We start from the raw sequence: 20,742 nt of genomic DNA, 5'->3' as shown, positions 1-20,742 counted from the left end.
AAGTGCCCAGAAGCAGCTGGTTGTAGTGTTTCACGATCATCTTCAGTCCTGGAGACTGGATCAGTGTAGCCCTCCCAGCCAGATAAACCCAAGGACCAGCGAGAGAAATCCAGAAAGAACACCCCCAGGAGCAAGGGAATTGCGATGGCACCCACACCACCGCTGCCTACAAGCTCTGCGTCTGAGGACCTAGATCTCGCCGGACCCTCAGACACAATGAATATAACATGTTCAGGATATAAGTTGGTGGCAGCTGGTGACCCTGAGGCGTAGACTGCCTCATTGAGTGTTTCATGCCTTCCCAGTCTCACGATCACGTCATCCTCCAGTGAAATTGCGGTGGTTTTTTCTATTACCTAGCTGAGCTATGGCAACTGTTAAGTCTTACACCTGCTTTCTGCATTGCCCTCCAGGAAACCTGGCTCCCGGCAATGCAGACCCCTGCCCTTCTCGGCTACAGGGGATATTACAAGAACCATAGCGAATATAATAGTCAGGTGGAGTTTGTGTTTATGTCCTGAACTTTGTATGCAGTGAACCAGTGCCCCTTCAAACTCCTCTTGAAGCTGTGGCTGTCAGGATACGGACGACACGGGAAATAACTGTTTGCAACGTATATCTCAAGACTAATCTTGAACGAACGAACTGTGACAGAAGCCCGAACAACAGGGGACTGACGTACTAGGACATGCATTGAAACTATGAAGTAGTGGATGGATAGTGGCTAGGCACTAGCCGAAATTTAGATTTGCTTAACAATACCTGAAATGAGAGGACGACTGATTGCTGTGCTCCATCATTTTGAAAGTCTTATCACAGTCGTTGAGTGCATACACATTCCTATTGTAAGGAAACTTGATGAATATTAACCGTCCCAGTATTATCAACCAAGTGCAGCAGGCGTGGAACTCCATCCCACAAACTGACATCTGCCACCTGTGCAACATAAAGCATACACGTTTGCATGCTTGCATTCTGGCGGCTACACAGGTTATTTATGTACCAGCATTTCACATTTGCGATGTCTTACGTTCTGCTTACATTAATTTGCAACGTTAATCACTTAAATATGTTACCTAACAAATTTATTCCCGAAATTTCATTAGTCTACATTAATTATTTTTTGATGTTGTGGTTTTTTCCGTCAGTGTACTAGTTTTCTGAAATTAAAAGAGTGGATATTAACAACGAGGTATAGATCAATCCTTCTAATTCTTGTATATAACAACTGAAAGTATCGAGCACATGAACGGTAAAAGAAACAAAGAAGAGAATTAATTTGCTTGAGTTCATTCGGGAAATTTAATATCTTATTCTTCATCCCTTCTTGTTTCCTCGTTTATTAGGCATATGCCTGATTGGTTCTCAGTGCATCTGTTGTTCGTGGTTACTTATTATTTAATCTCTTCTCCTCTTCCTATATATTGATCTTTTTCCTATTGCTGGAGGATTCATTACAATTTTAGACATTCAATTTTCACACTTTCTTGTGAGATGACCTCTCTGTGTTTTTATACTCCTTGACCTGTTTATTCTTTTTTAAGCCCTAATTCTTGTTTGATTGTTATATTCCTAATCACATCAGTATATACCAGCTGCTTTCCTTGAAAACCCTGTCTTATTTGAGAACAGAGTTTTAATGAACCTAAAACGAATGTCTGTAAATAGTGTGTAGATTCGGATTTAACATTGTGGAGTTCCAATTCATTGTGGAGGCCATTCATAAACTGAGAGACGCCAAAGGGGCAGAGGAAACTAGTGTTTTGAATAACTGAAAGGAACAAAACACGTGTAAATTAGTGAGAGGAAAGGCAGTGGTAGAGGACGTAGCGATCACGAGTATGATGTCATGGAGCACTGACCAGATTTACTGAAGCATGATTCGATTAAAGTTGAAATAATCGAAATAAGAAATCCGATTGAAACTCTTTACAAATCATAACTGTGTGCGGCTCAGGGATTCGAACGCAGGACCTTGTCTTTCACTGGCATTGTAGTAATTGACTGAGCTATCCAGTTTGTCAAGAATCTAGACTGACGTCAACTTAATGGAAGGTGAAGTTGTGACGCCAGCTTCTTCTTCTTCTTTTTCTTCTTCCACGTGATCAGGCCCAGTGGATCGAAAGCTTCTACAAGTTTCCTCCTCCAGTGTATTCTGTCAATTGGTGCTATTCGCTATAGCGAAAGAGGGGAAATACGAGGGGTGTTCAGTAAGTAATGCAACACATTTTTTTCTGGAAGCAGGTTGGTTTTATTCAGAATTCCAATACACCATACTATTACCCACCCTTCTGGCTACAAACCATGTAGCATTGCTCTTGGGGGGGCAAAAAGAAAAAGAATTGTTATTTTATTTTATTTTTTTGAAAAATGTCGAAAAAGTGAATATTTTAGTGGACCACTTGGCAACTGAATCAGGGATTGATTACACTATTATAACATACGTTGAGCATTAAATACCTGAATTAGGGAAACATTATCATTTCTGAGCATTTTTATATTCGCGATGTAGTCATACCTGGAACAACGCTAAGGGACCAGAAGATTTATAGACTTTAAAAGAAATGCAACACTACACAATTAAAAACAAATTGGTTCAGAAATAATAGGAAAAATATAATGTTCCTTCTGCCTCATGGTGCGTTCGGCCCATCAGCGTGATCGTAATTTCTGATGATGAACTTTTCATATTAAATTACAATAGATGACCATTGTGGTTAAATACTTTATACATAACACTCAAAATGTCCTCTTGATGCTGTCTGTTCGTAATCAGTTACAAGAAACTATATATTTTCTGATTGGAAAAATAACAATTAGCATATTCACTCAATATTTTCACATGAAATATAAAATACCGTTGCGGAGCGCAGCAAGTCCGCGTCCGCCTTTCATGGAATACAAACAGTAAAAGGTGAGGCGCCAAATGCCTCATTTGTCTTGAAACAACAGAATTCTTTTTTATATCATTAATCGATATATGTACGTAGAGATTTACAGGCACCGCGCAAGAACGGCAAAGATAAAGAATAATAGATTCTGTCGCTGCTATGCGATGGTTCATTTCTTTTACTTTACAATTGTTCGATAACTTTAGGCCATCAGGCGTGTACTATTGAGCTTATATTAATGTTTGTGAGGCGAAAATTACTAATATTACAAACCATATTTTTCAAAATAATTTCCATCCAATGCGACGTCCTTACGCCACCTTACTGGGTGGACTTATACGTACACATGGTACCACTCTTGCTGCATCAGTAACCTCCCCATCATTTCCCCGGAGCGCATCCTTCATCAGGCCAAACAGAGGAGGTCGGATGGTGTGTAGTTAGCGAGGAGCACAGCGTGCACACACCTTTGAGTCCATTTGTGCAGTGAGGTGTTTGATTGTGATCCGTCGATCACTTCGACTGGGAGTGTCCCCCCCCCCCCCCCCCCTCTCAACACTGCAAGAGACCCAAGTGCGTGCCGCTGGCCGGCAGGTCTGCGCGACCTTGTTGCGATGACGACAGAGGCCTCGCCCAACGACTCACCGTGCTTTACTGCCAGGTCTCCGTAGACATTCTACAAGCATCGATGAATATCTGCGATGCTCTGGTCTTCTGCCAAAAGAAACCCGATGAGAGCTGTCTGCTTGGAACGCACCTCCGTTACAAACTCCATTTTGAAGGTTACATACAGCACCGTCAACTACAGGAATTTCAAGAAACTGTAGGAGCTGAAGTAGTAATATTCCACGATGTCCGAAAACAAATTCTGCATTTTATTCAACCGAAATTGGACGAGAGAAGAATGTGTTGCATTACTTATTGTAGAACATTATGCTGGATTGCTAATCGCAGCCGGCCGCTGCGGCCGAGTGGTTCTAGGTGCTTCAGTCCGGAACCACGCGGCTGCTACGGTCGCAGGTTGGAATCCTGCCTCGGGAATGGATGTGTGTGATGTCCTTAGGTTAGTTACGTTTCAGTAGTTCTAAGTTCTAGGGGACTGATGACCTCAGATGTAAAGTCCCATAGTGCTTAGAGCCATTTGAACCATTTAATAATGTTGACTGGAATACTCTATTTCAAATTCTAAAGGTGGCAGGGGTAAAATACAGGGAGCGAAAGGCTATTTACAATTTGTACAGAAACCAGATGGCAGTTATAAGAGTCGAGGGACATGAAAGGGAAGCCGTGGTTGGGAAGGGAGTGAGACAGGGTTGTAGCCTGTCCACGACGTTGTTCAATCTGTATATTGAGCAAGCAATAAAGGAAACAAAAGAAAAATTCGGAGTAGGTAGATGACATTGTAATTCTGTCAGAGACGGCAAAGGACTTGGAAGAGCAGTTGAATGGAATGGACAGTGTCTTGAAAGGAGGATATAAGATGAACATCAACAAAAGCAAAACGAGGATGATGGAATGTAGTCGAATTAAGTCGGGTGATGCTGAGGGAATTAGATTAGGAAATGAGACACTTAAAGTAGTAAAGGAGTTTTGCTATTTGGGGAGCAAAATAACTGATGATGGTCGAAGTAGAGAGGATATAAAATGTAGACTGGCAATGGCAAGGAAAGCGTTTCTGAAGAAGAGAAATTTGTTAACATCGAGTATAGATTTAAGTGTCAGGAAGTCGTTTCTGAAAGTATTTGTATGGAGTGTAGCCATGTATGGAAGTGAAACATGGACGATAAATAGTTTGGACAAGAAGAGAATAGAAATGTGGTGCTGCAGAAGAATGCTGAAGATTAGATGGGTAGATCACATAACTAATGAAGAGGTATTGAATAGAATTGGGGAGAAGAGGAGTTTGTGGCACAACTTGACAAGAAGAAGGGACCGGTTGGTAGGACATGTTCTGAGTCATCAAAGGATCACAAATTTAGCATTGGAGGGCAGCGTGGAGGGTAAAAATTGTAGAGGGAGACCAAGAGATGAATACACTAAGCAGATTCAGAAGGATGTAGGTTGCAGTAAGTACTGGGAGATGAAGAAGCTTCCACAGGATAGAGTAGCATGGAGAGCTGCATCAAACCAGTCTCAGGACTGAAGACAACAACAACAACAACAACTAATCGCATTCTAGAAGAGGCTTTTATATTGCAGTGGTTGAAGAATGACTGATGACGACATACGTGTTTGTATTGGAAACTTACCGTAACTGGAAACTTTTCTCATACGCAGTGCCCCATCTCCTTATATCTTCAAGTAAATTTAAATACTGGCTGTTATAAAGTGTAGCATGTAGAATATTGAAGAGGCTACAGAATATTGAGTCGTTGAAAGACAAAAAACAAAACAAATAACAAATCAAATGACATAGCGTAGCTACCTGCCGACAAAGGCGCGACCAGGTGAAAGGAGACGGCCATGCCCCCAGCACTCTGTCCGAACGGCGTCACCAGGCCGGGGTCTCCTCCGAAGCTGGCGATGTTGCGCTGCACCCAGCTGAGCGCCAATTGCTGATCCTTGAGGCCAGCGTTGCCAGGGACGACCTCATCTCCCGTACTGAGGAAACCTACAACGAGTGGCTGTTACACTGTGCGAACGGTACGTTATGTTCCTGTAATCATGCTTTGCTGGTAGTGCATTTAATGTACAATTATGAACTCAAATTCTCAAAGCAAGAGCTGTCTTTGTAGTATGTTTATATCATTTCTGCTACTAACGGTATTTATAACTCGTATTTGCAACTACTAGAAAATGCGTATCTATATCATCACACGCATTTGTTTTATTGACTTAAATCGTGATCAATGGTGTGAAATAAACCACATTTAAAATTGTTTTCCTTTCTAGATCATTACATAAGATATTGAGTATGCATGGATGATTTTGGCCTAAACTTTTAGCCGGGACAACGTAAACAAACATTAATGGTGCTGTCTTTCATCGTATTTTACGTCTAGGAATGTGTAGTGCTGTAAACGGACGAGATGTTGGAGCTACAGTCATCCTGTCTTTTTGACTTCAATGGACTCTCTCCCATCAGCCAAAACATTATGACCACTGCCCAGCTCGACGATGGATGCTTCCTGGTGGCGTTTCGGGCACGTGACGCGCTAGCAAAAGTATTTAAGCGGAGCGGACTGGGATGAGTGATCAGCCTAGCAAAGATATGGGCTGCAAATGGGGAGATCCATTAAGATAACTGTCTCTGACAAAGGCAGAGTACTTTTACGCAGAACCTGTGAACGAGTAAAACGGCGAATCTGGTCGAATGTTCACGTGCTACTGTCGTGAGCATCTACGGAAAGAGGTAGAAGGACAGTGAAACAAACACTAGGCAATAAAAGGTTGGACGTCCATGAGTCTACACAGAACGTGGGCTTCCAAGGCTTGTCTGTTCTGTAAAGTAGGATAGAGGGTGATCTGCGGCATCTCTGCCGAAAGAGCACAATGCTGGTGCACGCATAAGTGTTTCGGAGCACACCGTGCATCTTACGTTGTTGAACATGGAGCTCGCAACACACCACCCCTACGTGTTCACATGATGAGTCAACGACATCGTCAATTACGACTGCAGTGAGCGCGGAATCAACGGGATGCAAACAGCGATCAATGGAAACGCGTCTGCTCTTCGGGTAATCACATTTTTGATAGACTAGGTCGATGGTCGTTTCCACAGACGCCGTCATTTAGGTGAGAGGCGGATGGAGACGTGCAGCGCGCCACAGACGCAGGCTGTCGGGAACAGTTTTATGCTATGGGAGACACTCTCCTGCGCTTGCGTGACAGCTGTGGCACTAACAGAAGACACGCTGACACCGGCGAACCACCTGCATACTTGATGTCTTCCCCGACGGTGATGTCATCTTTCAGCAGTACAACTGTCCGTGTCTCGGAGCCAGAACAGTGCTACAGTAATTTGAGGAGCATTATAGGGAATTCACGTTGACACACCGGATAACAGGTTCGCCTATGAAACCCATCTGGTTCTATATCGGACGCAATCACCAGAAACTCAAATCAGTGGCTTGTTATTTACGTGAATTACATGATCTGTGCCTAGGCATTTAAGGCCACATACCTCCAAAAACCAACCAACAAACTGTCGGATCCCTGAAACGCAGAATCAGTGATGCATTTCACTACAGAGACAGACAAACGAGCTATTAAGCAGGTGGTCATAATATTTTGGGTCATCAGTGTATCATTTACATCTACGTTTACGTGATTACTCTGCAGTTCACAATTAAGTGTCTGGCAGAGGGTTCATCGAACCACATTTAAGCTACCGCTCTGCCGTTTCACCCCCAAACAGCGCGCAGGAAAAACGAACACTTAAATCTTTCCGCGCTAACTATGATTCCTCTTATTTTATTGTGATGATTATTTCTCCCTTTGATGGTGGTCGCGAACAAAATATTTTCACACTCTGAGGAGTAATTTGGTGATTGAAATTTCATAATAAGGTCCTGACGCAGCGAGGAAGGCCTTCGTTTTAATGATTGCCTCCCCAATTCGTGCATCATATCTGTGCACTATCTCCCTTATTTCACGATAATACAAAACGGTCTGCCCTTAGCGGATCTCATTTTCAAGAGAAGTAAAAATCTAGCTGACAAACAGAAGTTGAACTAAGCGAAAATGAGTATAACGAGAGCAGTGAGAGAAAAGTTCAATGGGTTTGAAAGCAAAACTTTGTCAGCCGATCAGAGTAAAAACCCTAAGAGGTTTCGGTCGTATGTAAAATCAGTAAGTGCGTCAAAATCATTTATTCATTCACTCAGTGACCATACTGGCGCAGAAGTGGAAGATAATGAATAGAAGGCCGAAATACTGAATTCGGTCTTCTGAAATTGTTTCAACGCGGAAAACTGTAAAATGGTCTCTCCTTTCAACCGTCGTACGAATGTCGAAAGGGCAAATATTGAAAATCGATCGCGGAATAAAAAACAACTACAATCGCTTAGTAGCGAAAAGACGTCAGGACAAGATGAGATACCTATAAGATTGTACAAAGATTATGCGAAAGAACTTGCTTCCTTCTTGCAGTAATTCATCGCAGATCCTAGAGCAACAAACGGTACCTGCCGACCGGAAGAAAGCGTAGTTCATTCCCGTTTTTAAGAATGCCTTAGGACATTATAGACCTACATTGTTGGCGGCAGGCTGTTGTAGAATTATGGAACACGTTTTATCCTCAAGAATTATGCCGTTCTTGGAGAAGGAAAATCTCCTCTATAAAAATCAGCATAGATTCCGCAAACAGAGACCCTTCTAAACTCAGCTCGCTCTGTTCCTCCATGAGATCCACAGTGCTGTAGACTCAGGTTGATACTGTGTTCCTTGACTTCAGGAAGGCATTTGACACCGTCCTGCACTGCCTTTTAGTCAAGAAAATACGAGCTTATCGAGTATCAGAGCAGATTTGCGACTAGATTCAGGCCTTACTTGCAAACAGAACTCAACACGTCGCTCTTAACGAAACGAAATCAACAGATGCAAAAGTAATTTCCGGAGTACTCCAAGGAAATGTGATAGGGCCATTACTGTTTACAATATGTGTAAATAATCTAGGAGAAAGCATCGGATGCTCCCTAAGGCTCTTCGCAGATGATGCGGTTGTCTATAACAAAGTAGCAATGCTAGAAGATAGTAACGATTTGCAGAATGACCTGCAGAGAATTGATGAATGGCGCAGGTTCTGGCAATTGTCCCTGAACGTAGATAAATGCAACATATGGCGCATACATAACAAAAGAAATCCACTACTGTATAGCTACACTGTTGATGACAAATCGCTGGAAACTGTATCTGCCGTAAAATATTTGGGAGTAACTATCCATAAAGACTTTAAGTGGAATGATCACATAAAACAAATTGTGGGAAAATCAGATGCCAGACTCAAATTCATAGGAAGAATCTTCAGGAAATATAACTCACCCACGAAGGAAGCAACTTATAACGCGCTTGTTTGACCGAGTTTTGATTATTGTTCATCCATCTGGGATCGCTACCAGGCAGGACTGACAGAAGAGAGAGAGAAGATCGAATGAAGAGGGGCACGTTTCGTGACGGGATCGTTTAGCCGACATGAGAGCGATTCGCAGATGCTCAACAAACTCCATTGTGAGACGTTACAAGAGAGGCGTTGTGCATCACGGAGGGATTTACTATTGAAATTTCGATAGCGCACTTTCTGGGAAGAGTCGGACAACTTATTACTGCCCCTCCCACTCCCTTCCACATACGTCTTTCTGAATATCCATGAGAAGGAAATTCAAGAAATTAGAGCCAATACAGAGGCTTGCCGACAATCGTTCTTCCCACGCGCTATTTGCGATTGGAGCAGGGTTGGAGGGCTCAGTTTGTGGTAGAAAAGATACCATCCAACACACAATTAGGTGGTCTGCTGTGATATGGATTTAGAGGTGTGAATGGCGGAGCGGCCAAGTTGATAGAGATGTTCATGTAGATGCAGATGTTGAAGCAGATGAGAGAAGTGTTGACGACATGTCTTTGAGTCTTGTAAACCAGGGATGGCCAAGAATTCTGTTCAGGTGCAGTGATGTTGAATGCGTGCCATTCTGTCACGCCTGAGTACACTCTTCTTCCTCCACCACGCCACGCTGAGAGCGGAGAGGATCATGAGGCGTGGTGGGGGGGGCGGAGGTGTAATGTGAAAGTGCCACATGCGACATGCTGGTTTGTTTCATATTTCTCAAGAAGATAGATCACAAAGTTTAGTATAAGACATAATAAAATTTATATCTAGTATAAACTATAGGCAGACGGAAAGATGTAGACAGTTTCGCAGACTTTCGTCATCATGTTGTCACGTGATGGAAACTTGTTTAGTTCTGTAGCAGCAAAAAGCCTTTCACGCATATATATAGACCGAAACACTGATATCTCGTTTGCAGCCTCGTTCTGGAAACGTCGACACTCTTCCTGCAGGAAACAACGTAGAACTCCCGCACAGTTTTAACGTAAAAGAATTTGTCTTTCAAACGTAAGTTACAGTACAAATCGAGCATTTCCATCTGCAACTGCACTGATGCGCTTTCAACTGAAATGGTAAACGATCTACAAACAGCTCAAAACAGTTGTATGACTGGAATGGCCCTTAAGCGCTTAGAAAGCTATTTCTGTAATTCTTTCAACGCCACAGTATGTTGTTCAAATAGCGCGGTTTCCTTATACCCAGTGAACTTAGGTAAATGGTCGGTGTTCCTTGTCAGAAGTTGTACCTTTCATAATGGGATTTTCTTTTTAAATACATCCAATTTCGTCATGAAGTCAGAAAAAAGTTGTTTCTCACCTTGCAACGTCGTACTAAGGGTAGTCTGCAGACAACTCTGCTTGCACTATGAAGTCTGCAGTCCATTCCGGATCTTCTAATTTTTGCTCTTGCTTTCTTTTTTCCTTCAGAAATTCAACAATAGCGGGTCTTAAATAGAAGATCGTTCCAGGCACCTCCTTTGACTTAACAAATGGAATCTGCAGTAATATATAAGGTCTCCACACTCTTCTCTCAATACCATCAAAAAATATTGAAACTGACGATAATGTAAGCGACTTCAGAAAACGCATTATTCACACCAACAATTCCATCAAGTGTTCCATGTCTGCATAACTAACGCAGAGTGCTTCTTGATGTGCACACCTATGAATCCCGGACAAATCGTCTGTTAGCTCTTTCAGCGACAGCTAAAATCTTTATATTCTTTCCGCATGCCGTTTCAGAGCAAATTTGATGTACCATTCGATTATGCGACTACGTAATAGATACTGGAAGTTCTCATCCTTCTCCCATGAGATTCCATCCATTTTCAAAGGATTCCGACGATAGATCGTTAGATTCCACCTTTTTGAACAAAGAGCCACTGAAACTGTGAATTTCCTTTATACCATTGTAACGTTTATGTCTTAAGTAGGGTGTGATGTTTATGTCTAACAAAGAATAGTTTTATCAAGTGGTGAGCTGACTGCGTATCTGTATGTTTACCTGAGCCTGTTTTAAACAATCTGTCTATTAGCAAGAAAGCAATACCAGTAAACCCAAAATAATCAAAACCTGTGCGCGATAATGACAAATTAGAGGTAAGTACATTCAGATCTAATCGATCTTATTACGGCCCTCTAAATCTGAATAAGTACAAAAGTGGTCCCTGTGCAAAAAATCTACGAACTGTGTTAATTATATTCCTTACCTCGTACTGGTGTCACCTTGGGTAGCGCGTTGTTCCGCTCTCAGCAATATCAAACTAATCACGGTTGCAAAAGCCAAAATGCAAGATATTTGACTGAGACACGTTGAGGATTTGTTTAAATAAAAACGACTTGGAAATGAGAGGCGGCGCATGATTGGGGAGAATGACTGTAATATCCTATTTGAAAATCTTACTACATTGTGAAAATGACTTGCAATTATTAAGCCATATCATAAAAATTACATTTACGCAAACAAATGATCATTACAAAAAATACAATAAAAAAACTTGGAGTTACATATCAAGCTGGTTTCATTCAAATTCGTTCTACAGCAAAAGCGCATAAATACATCAATACTGGTTACCTTATTCTAGATCGATGTAACAATACGTAGACAAATTCTTCGTCGAAATTCCATAATAATACACTACTCGCTGTTAAAATTTAACCGACAGGAAGAAGATGCTGTGAAATGCAAATGATTAGCTTTTCAGAGCATTCACACATGGTTGGCGCCGGTGGCGACACCTACAACGTGCTGACAAGAGGAAAGTTTCCAACCTATTTCTCCTACACAAACAGCAGTTGACCGGTGTTGCCTGGTGAAACGTTGTGATGCCTCGTGTATGGAGGAGAAATGCGTACCATCACGTTTCCGACTTTGATGAAGGTCGGATTGTAGCCTCTCGCGATTGCGGTTTAACGTATCGCGACATTTCTGCTCGCGTTGATCGAGATCCAATGACTGTTAGTAGAATATGGATTCGGTGAGTTCAGGAACGTAATACTGAACGCCGTGCTGGATCCCAACGGCCTCGTATCACTAGCAGTCGAGATGACAGGCATATTATCCGTATGGCTGTAACCGGTCGTGCAGCCATGTCTCTATCCATGAGTCAACAGATGGGGACGTTTGCAAGACAACAACCATCTGCACGAACAGTTCGACGACGTTTGCAGCAGCATGGACTATCAGCTCGGAGACCATGGCTGCCGTTACCATTGACGCTGCATCACAGACAGGAGCGCCTGCGATGGTGTACTCAACGACGAACCTGGGTGCACGAATGGCAAAACGTCATTTTTTTTCAGATGAATCCAAGTTCTGTTTACAGCATCGTGATAGTCGCATTCGTGTTTGGCGACATCGCGGTGAACGCACATTGGAAGCCTGTATTCGTCATCGCCATACTGGCGTATCACCCGGCGTGATGGTATGGGGTGCCATTGGTTGCACGTCTTGGTCACCTCTTGCTCGCATTGGTGACATTTTGAACAGTGGACGTTACATTTCAGATGTGTTATGACCCGTGGCTCTACCCTTCATTCGATCTTTGGGAAACCCTACATTTCAGCGGGATAATGCACGACCGCATGTTGCAGGTCCTGTACGGGGCTTTCTGGATACAAAAAATGTTCGACTGCTGCCCTGGCCAGCACATTCTCCAGATCTCTCACCAACTGAAAACGTCTGGCCAATGGTGGCCGAGCAACTGGCTCGTCACAATACGCCAGTCACTACTCGTGATGAACTGTGGTATCGTGTTGAAGCTGCATGGGCAGCTGTACCTGTACACGCCATCCAAGCTCTGTTTGACTCAATGCCCAGGCGTATCAAGGCCGTTATTAGTGCCAGAGGTGGTTGTTCTGGGTACTGATTCCTCAGGATCTATGCACCCAAATTGCGTGAAAATGTAATCACATATCAGCTCTAGTATAATATCTTTGTCCAATGAATACCCGCTTATGATCTGCATTTCTTCTTGGTGTAGCAATTTCAATGGCCAGTAGTGTATTTCTAGCATTTCCTTAATTTTACTTCAATCTTATTTCTTCTATAAATCATTAATACACAACACTGAAATTATTACACTGAATATTTAATACTAAGCGACTGCCCACTCCATTGCATCGCAACAGACACTGCCAGCCTCTGACGCGGAACCCTTGCCACCCCAGAGCAACCACTGCGCTGGCTAACATAAGCTCTTTTTTACACATACTCTGCCTCAGCGATAGCGCAAGCGTTCTTTCACACGTACATCTTTGTAATCGATATACCGCTTATGCTCTTGGATAATACGTTAAAATTCACAATTTTCTTTATAAGTACCTGTTTCACCGTGAACAAAAAGTGAAGGATAAATAACATTTACGTCACTATTCTGATAAACTGAAGACAATCTTGCCGATCAAAACATGCCACACAAAGTGCTGGAAGAAAGTGTCGAATCCGACTGCTAAATGGAATGTCGCGCTATACCGAGAATGATATAGCAATACCGAGACGTACCGAATAATGCCGAGACAGGCCGAACCTCGGACCACATGCAGGCAGCACATTGAGCAAGTGTTAAATTTTGCAGGTCGTGGCTGACCTGGTGTAAACTTGGTTCTTTATGGTATCATATTTTTACTGTAAATGTGTAGTGCTTTCTGAGGCAGACACTAGGGAGCAACTCAACATTTGCATAAACGAGCGCGGAAAACCGCCTAAAAGCCACACTCAAGTTGGTCGGTATACCAGTGCAATGTTTGTTAATCGTCTGCATATTTTCGATTCGGGCCTGGCTCAAATACCTGTCTCACAATGATCCGCGCCTGGCGATGCATTACACGAAAAGATAAAAATAAATGTATTCAATGACGACATATTAAAAATAGCGTTTCTGGGTAGAGAAATTATCTCCTTGTTTCATGTACATACCGAGCGGCCCGAGGCGGTAATTGATGGTGACGAGAATGACGCCGTAGGAGACTATGAAGTCTGGTCCGTACTGTTGGTCTGACCCGCTGCCAGATCCGAACCCGCCACCGTGGATCCAGAAGAGCACAGGTAGCGCCGCTGCCTCCGCCGGCGTGCCCGGCACGTACACGTTCAGGTAGAGGCAGTCCTCGCAGCCAGTGCCCGTACTCTGCACGCAGTCGCTGCCGTACTGCGTAGCGTTCAACACGCCCTCCCGGGCTGCTGCTGGCCGCGGAGCCTGCGGAGAATATGAAGAAACAATTCCGTGGAAAGATGCTTTGATTTCCGTTTGGTTGTACATGATATTACGAATTGTCGAAGAAAGGCAGAAAATTAATAAACCTATCGGATACCGTCACTGAGTTAACTTAATAACATGCCCGCCCGGTTGGCCGTGCGGTCTAACGCACGGCTTTCCGGGCGGGAAGAAGCGCCTGGTCCCCGGCACGAACCCGCCCGGCGGATTTGTGTCAAGGTCCGGTGAACCGGCCAGTCTGTGGATGGTTTTTAGGCGGTTTTCCATCTGCCTCGTCGAATGTGGGCTGGTTCCCCTTATTCCGCCTGAGCTACACTATGTCGGCGATTGCTGTGCAAACAAGTTCTCCACGTACGCGTACACCACCATTACTCTACCACGCAAACATAGGGGTTACACTTGTCTCGTGTGAGACGTTCCCTGGGGGGGTCCACCGGGGGCCGAACCGCACAATAACACTGGGTTCGGTGTGGGGCGCGGAGGGGTGAAGTGGACTGCGATAGTCGTCGTGGGGTTGCGGACCACTGAGGCTGCGGCGGGGACGGAACCTCTCCGTCGTTTCTAGGTCCCCGGTTAACATAACGTAACATAACACAACGTAACTTAATAACATGAGTACGAAATGTTTTTTATCAGTGTTTTTAAAATGGAATTTTTTTGTACTTTTGTATGGTAAATCCTAATTAGGCTGGCCCACGACGAGAGAATATTACTGTCCCATCAACAATGATGCCATTAGAAACGGAATATGCGACGGTACCTGATGCTTACTGTTGAGTAGTTGCTCTTCTAAACAGCGTCCTATGCAACTAAACTAGTTGTTTCTTTACCTATGATTGCTCGTACTGTACTTGGGCTATGCACAACATAAAAGTTAAACAATAAATTTAAAACAAGGGTTCTGTTCTTTCGTATTTAATTTTTAGACGAAAGAGAATTATGTTTAATACTGTTTGTTCAAGAAAGAACATCTCAAATAAACTAGAAGTGGTCCTACGATATTCAGTTAACAGAAAGAAAATAGCCTTACCAAATGCAGTAAAGTTATATTGAGAGCTTCACGAGAATTGTAGCAAAATCCTTAAAGTAGATTGTAATTTAAGATATACGAATGACAATACACGAAATATTCGCCAGCTCAAAACAGTTGAGAGTTAACATGATTCACAAGTTGACAAACGTGGTACAAACGGTTTTAACTCATACTCTGTCTGTCCTCAGTTTCGCAAAACAAGCAGAAAAAGTTAGTCCTGTTCTGTAGCACATTCAGACCTCTTGAAATATAAAGCCCCTTCAAAAGTTACAGTATTGTAACCGCCGTTCACCGTCCAGTGTCTGTCACCAACAGAAACGAATGTCACACGTTACCACAGGCAGGTCTGCCTTCTTCCAGAACAAACATCTAAGTACTTTAAACATAGCTGCGCTACAGCAATGGTTCCACGTAAATCAAACTAAGAACAGCCGACCAGTTGCAAAGGATAAAGCAATCTTTACCTATGTTTCAATAGATATAAATCTATCTTCTTCAGAAGATGCAGTATTATAACAACATGAAGTGATATGTCCTTATCGTTTAGGCAAACATCTGCATAGTTACATATGATGATTAATGTAACTATGCAAATGTTTGCCTAAACGATAAGGACGTATCACTTCATGTTGTTATAATACTGCATCTTCTGAAGAAGATAGATTTATATCTATTGAAACATAGGTAAAGATTGCTTTATCCTTTGCAACTGGTCGGCTGTTCTTAGTTTGATAAACATCTAAGTGTCCTCTTCAAGATCCAAGCGAAAAGCGTCCTCAAAAGTTAAACTCTCTTAGCGACTGTTCACTGCCCGTAATCTATCACCTATACAGCTGAATGATGCACATTACCACAGGCAAGTCTGTCTTCATCCAGCACAAGCATAAAAGTGTCATGAATCGCTCCCTTGAGCTCTTCTCACGAAAAGTCCCAGTCTCCACTTGGTTCCCATAAGGTTCTGCTACTGTCTACTTTCCCCTTGGATGAACGCCATCCCCACCAAAAGTACATCGTTCTTACGTTCCACAGACTTCATGCGACTCAATGTGCCCACTTTGTGGACTAAAGTAATGTGTTAAAACAATACTTTAAAAAATTTTACTAACATTTATCACACTCATAACATCCACAATAAATTTAGATAAGTATTTCTCCATGAATAAACAAGCCAGTATTCTTGTGCAAGTGGGGACAGATTGTTGTTAAATATGGTTTAAACAGTTATTTATGTCTGCTTCTCAGGAGCCTCTTTTGTTTCTCTTTTCAGTTGTGGTGTCCACTAACACGGGACCACTTTTATGACGTCATCTGAGATATCGTTTGTTGAAATCGCATGAAGCATTTAAAAGTTGTTAATTCAAAGGTTCACTGGGAAATATACACCTCTGTAGTTTTAAAGATATTGAAATATTGTTGTATCACTGGGTGCGCTTCGTTTTTCTCAGATTGCGGTTACATTCAGATTTGCTTTAATACCTGACTGTAAATTATTACAGACTCTCATAAGACCTGCAAGGAGCCATTTTTCAGCTTGTCTGACACTCCACCAATTTTGGTGCATCAACTGTACAAAGGCCATGGTAGCAACAATTGTCCAAATTCGCAGCTTTGGGATTTACCCATTTCCGGTGGTGCTGCTCGTCTTAGCACCTATTTATTCATAAAGAGCTTATTTACCTAAAACTAGTGTGGGGAAAATGCTGGGGAAGACTAGTATGGGTTCAGAAGGGGTAAAGAAACAAGAGTTGCTGTAGGTTGTGTGAGGATGACTGAGGAAATAACAAAAACGAGCAAGGAGGTGCATCTTTATTTGGTCGACCAGGGATGGAGTTCGATAGAAACAGCTGGAGTACACTGATGAACATCTTAAAAGATGTTGGTATAGACTGGGATGACAGAAGTTCAATAAAGGAGGTGTACACGAAGTAGAAAGTGGCAGAACAAGGAATGAGGCGATGGAAGAGATGGGCAACGGAAGCGGTTGTGGAGAGTCTGATGTCCAACAGAGCCAGGACCCACCCCAAAGGAAAATGTCTTATTTGAAAAAAATATTAAAAGGGGTATGGCAACTTAGCATGAAACACATGGGTGCCACATCACTCACAGAGACATACTAACGGCAGGAGGAAATTCTAGCTCTGAATGAAAACAAACGGTCACAATAACAATTAGACTTATTACCTTTAGACATGACAAATACCTCCCAATATTTATAAAGAAACACTGACAAATGAATAATGGAGTGTAGCAGTAAAGTATAACCTTGGCACAGGTGGATAAAACAGTTACATTAAAAATTTGCGGGCACGGCCAGTGATTACGTTAATTGTTAATTACATATAGAAAGTACACCAAAAGATACGAGCAAGCACTTTAGAATTGTCAAAATTGAGAGCAGCAAGCTGGATAAATAACTTTAGAAACCAGGCTTCTTAAGGGAGTGAATGAAAACACGTAGAAAGTGAATAAGGTAGCTGGCGCCAATGGTGGCTGGAGAATATGACTTCCGCCCTCTCTTTGTACTATTACTGCTTAAGTACAGACGTCCTTCCAGGCTTGTCCTATCAGTAATCTCTTCTGACTTAAACTGAGCTCATTAAAAAAGCCTGAAGTGGATTGTACTATACAAAGTCTAAAGCAAAGTGCTTACAATAGCTTGAATAGAAGTGTTGTTTCCAAATGCTTTTTGTAAATCGGTTGTCATGCTACCAGAAACGGAAATAGCCTCCCAGGAGCATGGTGAGTTCCAACGAAAGAAAAATACGTAACAGCGTTAAACAGTTTCCTGCTATTTCCTGTATCATTATACTACAATCGATCGGTCAGAGGTGGTCAGCTGAAGCGAGGAGACTTCTCCCGATTCTTGACATGTTTCTCAAATTGATGAACGAAAAACCGCACTTCGGATCAGCGTAATAGAGAGGGCTCTCCCGAAAACGACAAAATGATCCAATCAGAACGTTTTATTCTAAAAGTTGAAACTGAGTGTTACTTTGGGACAGCGTAACGGACATTCACAAACCTAGAGATCTCTCACCTGGATAAAAGGCTTCTAGAGAGTTTTATGTTTTCGACAGAAGAATGCGTCTTCTGCTAACCACCTGGAGAGTGGACTGGAGGAACAAGAAGGCCAGGCTCACTACCTGCGGATAGACGCCTGCCCGTATCTTAATAGTTTTATAGCGGAAAATTCCTCTAAAAAGGACCATTATCTCGTGCATCCAACACTTAAGCTTTCAGGTCCTCGAAGCCTCCACCAAATACATACGAAAAATAGAAAAGCAAACAGAGAAGTGAAAAATAGCGACTGACAATGTTAATTTTTTTTGTCATCAGTCTTCTGATTGGTTTGATGCGGCCCGCCACGAATTACCCTCCTGCGCTAACCTCTTCATCTCAGAATAGCACTTGCAACCTACGTCCTCAATTATTTGCTGAATGTATTTTAATTTCTGTCTTTCTCTACAATTTTTGCCCTCTACAGCTCCCTCTAATACCGTGGGAGTCATTCACTCAAATCTAAACAGATGTCCTATCATCCTGTCCCTTCTCCTTATCAGTGTTTTCCACAGGTTCCTTTCCTCTCCGATTCTGCGCAGAACCTTCTCATTCCTTACCTTATTAGTCCACCTAATTTTCAACATTCGTCCGCAGCACCACATCTCAAATGCTTCGATTCTCTTCTGTTCCGGTTTTCTCACAGTCCATGTTTTGCTACCATACAATGCTGTACTGCAGACATAACGTTCTCAGAAATTTCTTCCCCCAATTAAAGCCTATATTTGATAGTAGCAGACTTCTCTTGGTGAAGAATGTCCTTTTTGCCGTTGCTAGTTTGCTTTTGATGTCCCCCTTGCTCCGACCGTCATTGGTTATTTTACTGCCTAGGTAGCAGAATTCCTTAACTTCATCTACTCCGTGGCCTTCAATCCTGATGCTAAGTTTCTCGCTGTTCTCATTTCTACTACTTCTCATTACTTTAATCTTTCTTCGATTTACTCTTAATCCATACTCTGTACTCATTAGACTGTTCGTTCAGTTCAGCAAATTGTGTAATTCTTCTTCACTTTCACTCAAGATAGCAACGTCATCAGCGAATCGTATCTTTGATATCATTTCGCCTTGAATTTTAATTCCATTCCTGAACCTTCCTTTTATTTCCATCATTGCTTCCTCGATGTACAGATTGAAGAGTAGGGGCGAAAGGCTACATCCCTGTCTTACACTCTTTTTAATACGAACACTTCGTTCTCGGTCGTCCACTCTTATTATTCCCTCTTGGCTGTTGTACATATTGTATATGACCTCTCTCTCCCTATAGCTTACCCCTACTTTTTTTCAGAATTTCGAACATCTTGCACCATTTTGCATTGTCGAACGCTTTTTCCAGGTCGACAAATCGTATGAACGTGTCTTGATTTTTCTTTAGTCTTGCTTCCATTATTAACCACAATGTCAGAATTGCCTCTTTCGTGCCTTTACGTTCCCTGATGCCAAAATGACCGTCATCTAGCGCATCGTCAATTTTCTTTTCCATTCGTCTGTGTACTATTCTTGTAAGCAACTTGGATGTATGAGCTGGTAAGCTGATTGTGCGATAATTCTCGCTCTTGTCAGCTCTTTCCGTCTTCGACATTGTGTGGATGATATTTTTCCGAAAGTCAGATGGTATGTCGCCAAACTCATACATCCTACACGCCAACGTGAATAGTCGTTTTGTTGCCTCTTCCCCCAATGATTTTAGAAATTCTGATGGAATTTTATCTATCCCTTCTTCCTTATTTGATCTAAGTCTTCCAAAGATTTTTTAAATTCTAATTCTTACACTGGATCCCCTATCTCTTCTAAATCGACTCCTGTTTCTTCTTCTATCACATCAGACAAATATTCCTCCTCTTAGAGGCTTCCAATGTATTCTTTCCACCTATCCTCTCTCTCCTCTGCATTTAACAGTGAAATTCCCGTTGCACTTTTAATTTTATCACCCTTGCTTTTAATGTCACCGAAGGTTGTTTTAATTTTCGTGTATTCTGAGTCCGTTAATGTTAATATAGGTCTGCAACTAGAGAGCAGTGTAACTGAACGACTACTTGATCAAGGGAATTTGCATATCATCCTTTGAAGTATGTTTAGAGGAAAATGGCCACATTACAGAATGCTAGTCAAGAACTCTCATTATCATCGACGCTGTTCAACAAATATGGAGAAGAATTGACAGCCAAGGCCGTAGAGGACACAAGAAGCTTTTTTATTGAAGGAAAAGGGGTAAAGACCGTATAATACGCGGATGTAGTGCCGGTGGGATCAGAAGGTAGTTAGACCAGATGCCAAAGAATTTGCAAAAAGTGACAAGTAGTACAGCATGAAATGAAAACTACAGAAAAGACATAATTGATAAAAATAAGCAAGAAGGAAGATCTAGTTAACATTGAAAGGTGGCTACACTGAGTCACAGCGCCAGAGATTGCGCCAAAGAGTATTATTCCGCCGCCTCCACTGGGCCAGTCGTAGTTCAGAGGTTGCCGTGGGCAGTTGTAGTTCAGAGGTTGCCGTGGGCAGTGCT

The 20,742-nt window shown here is 42.4% G+C and overlaps 1 protein-coding gene across 2 annotated transcripts in view; it reads right to left on the bottom strand.

Moving 5' to 3' along the window:
- The window catches only part of LOC124605754 (venom carboxylesterase-6-like), a 116,802-nt gene that overhangs the window by 59,608 nt on the left and 36,452 nt on the right, over positions 1-20,742 (bottom strand). For both annotated transcript variants that reach the window (XM_047137638.1, XM_047137641.1), the window contains exons 3-4: positions 13,852-14,128; positions 5,317-5,502 (exon numbers count right to left, since the gene is read on the bottom strand). In XM_047137638.1, coding sequence (XP_046993594.1) covers positions 5,317-5,502; positions 13,852-14,128 — 463 coding nt within the window. The remainder of the gene's footprint in view (positions 1-5,316; positions 5,503-13,851; positions 14,129-20,742) is intronic.

This window comes from Schistocerca americana, chromosome 3 (assembly GCF_021461395.2).
Source record: "Schistocerca americana isolate TAMUIC-IGC-003095 chromosome 3, iqSchAmer2.1, whole genome shotgun sequence".
NCBI classification, from domain to species: domain Eukaryota; kingdom Metazoa; phylum Arthropoda; class Insecta; order Orthoptera; family Acrididae; genus Schistocerca; species Schistocerca americana.
The sequence above is the reverse complement of the archived record's forward strand: the minus strand, read 5'-3'. Positions and strand labels throughout refer to the sequence as shown.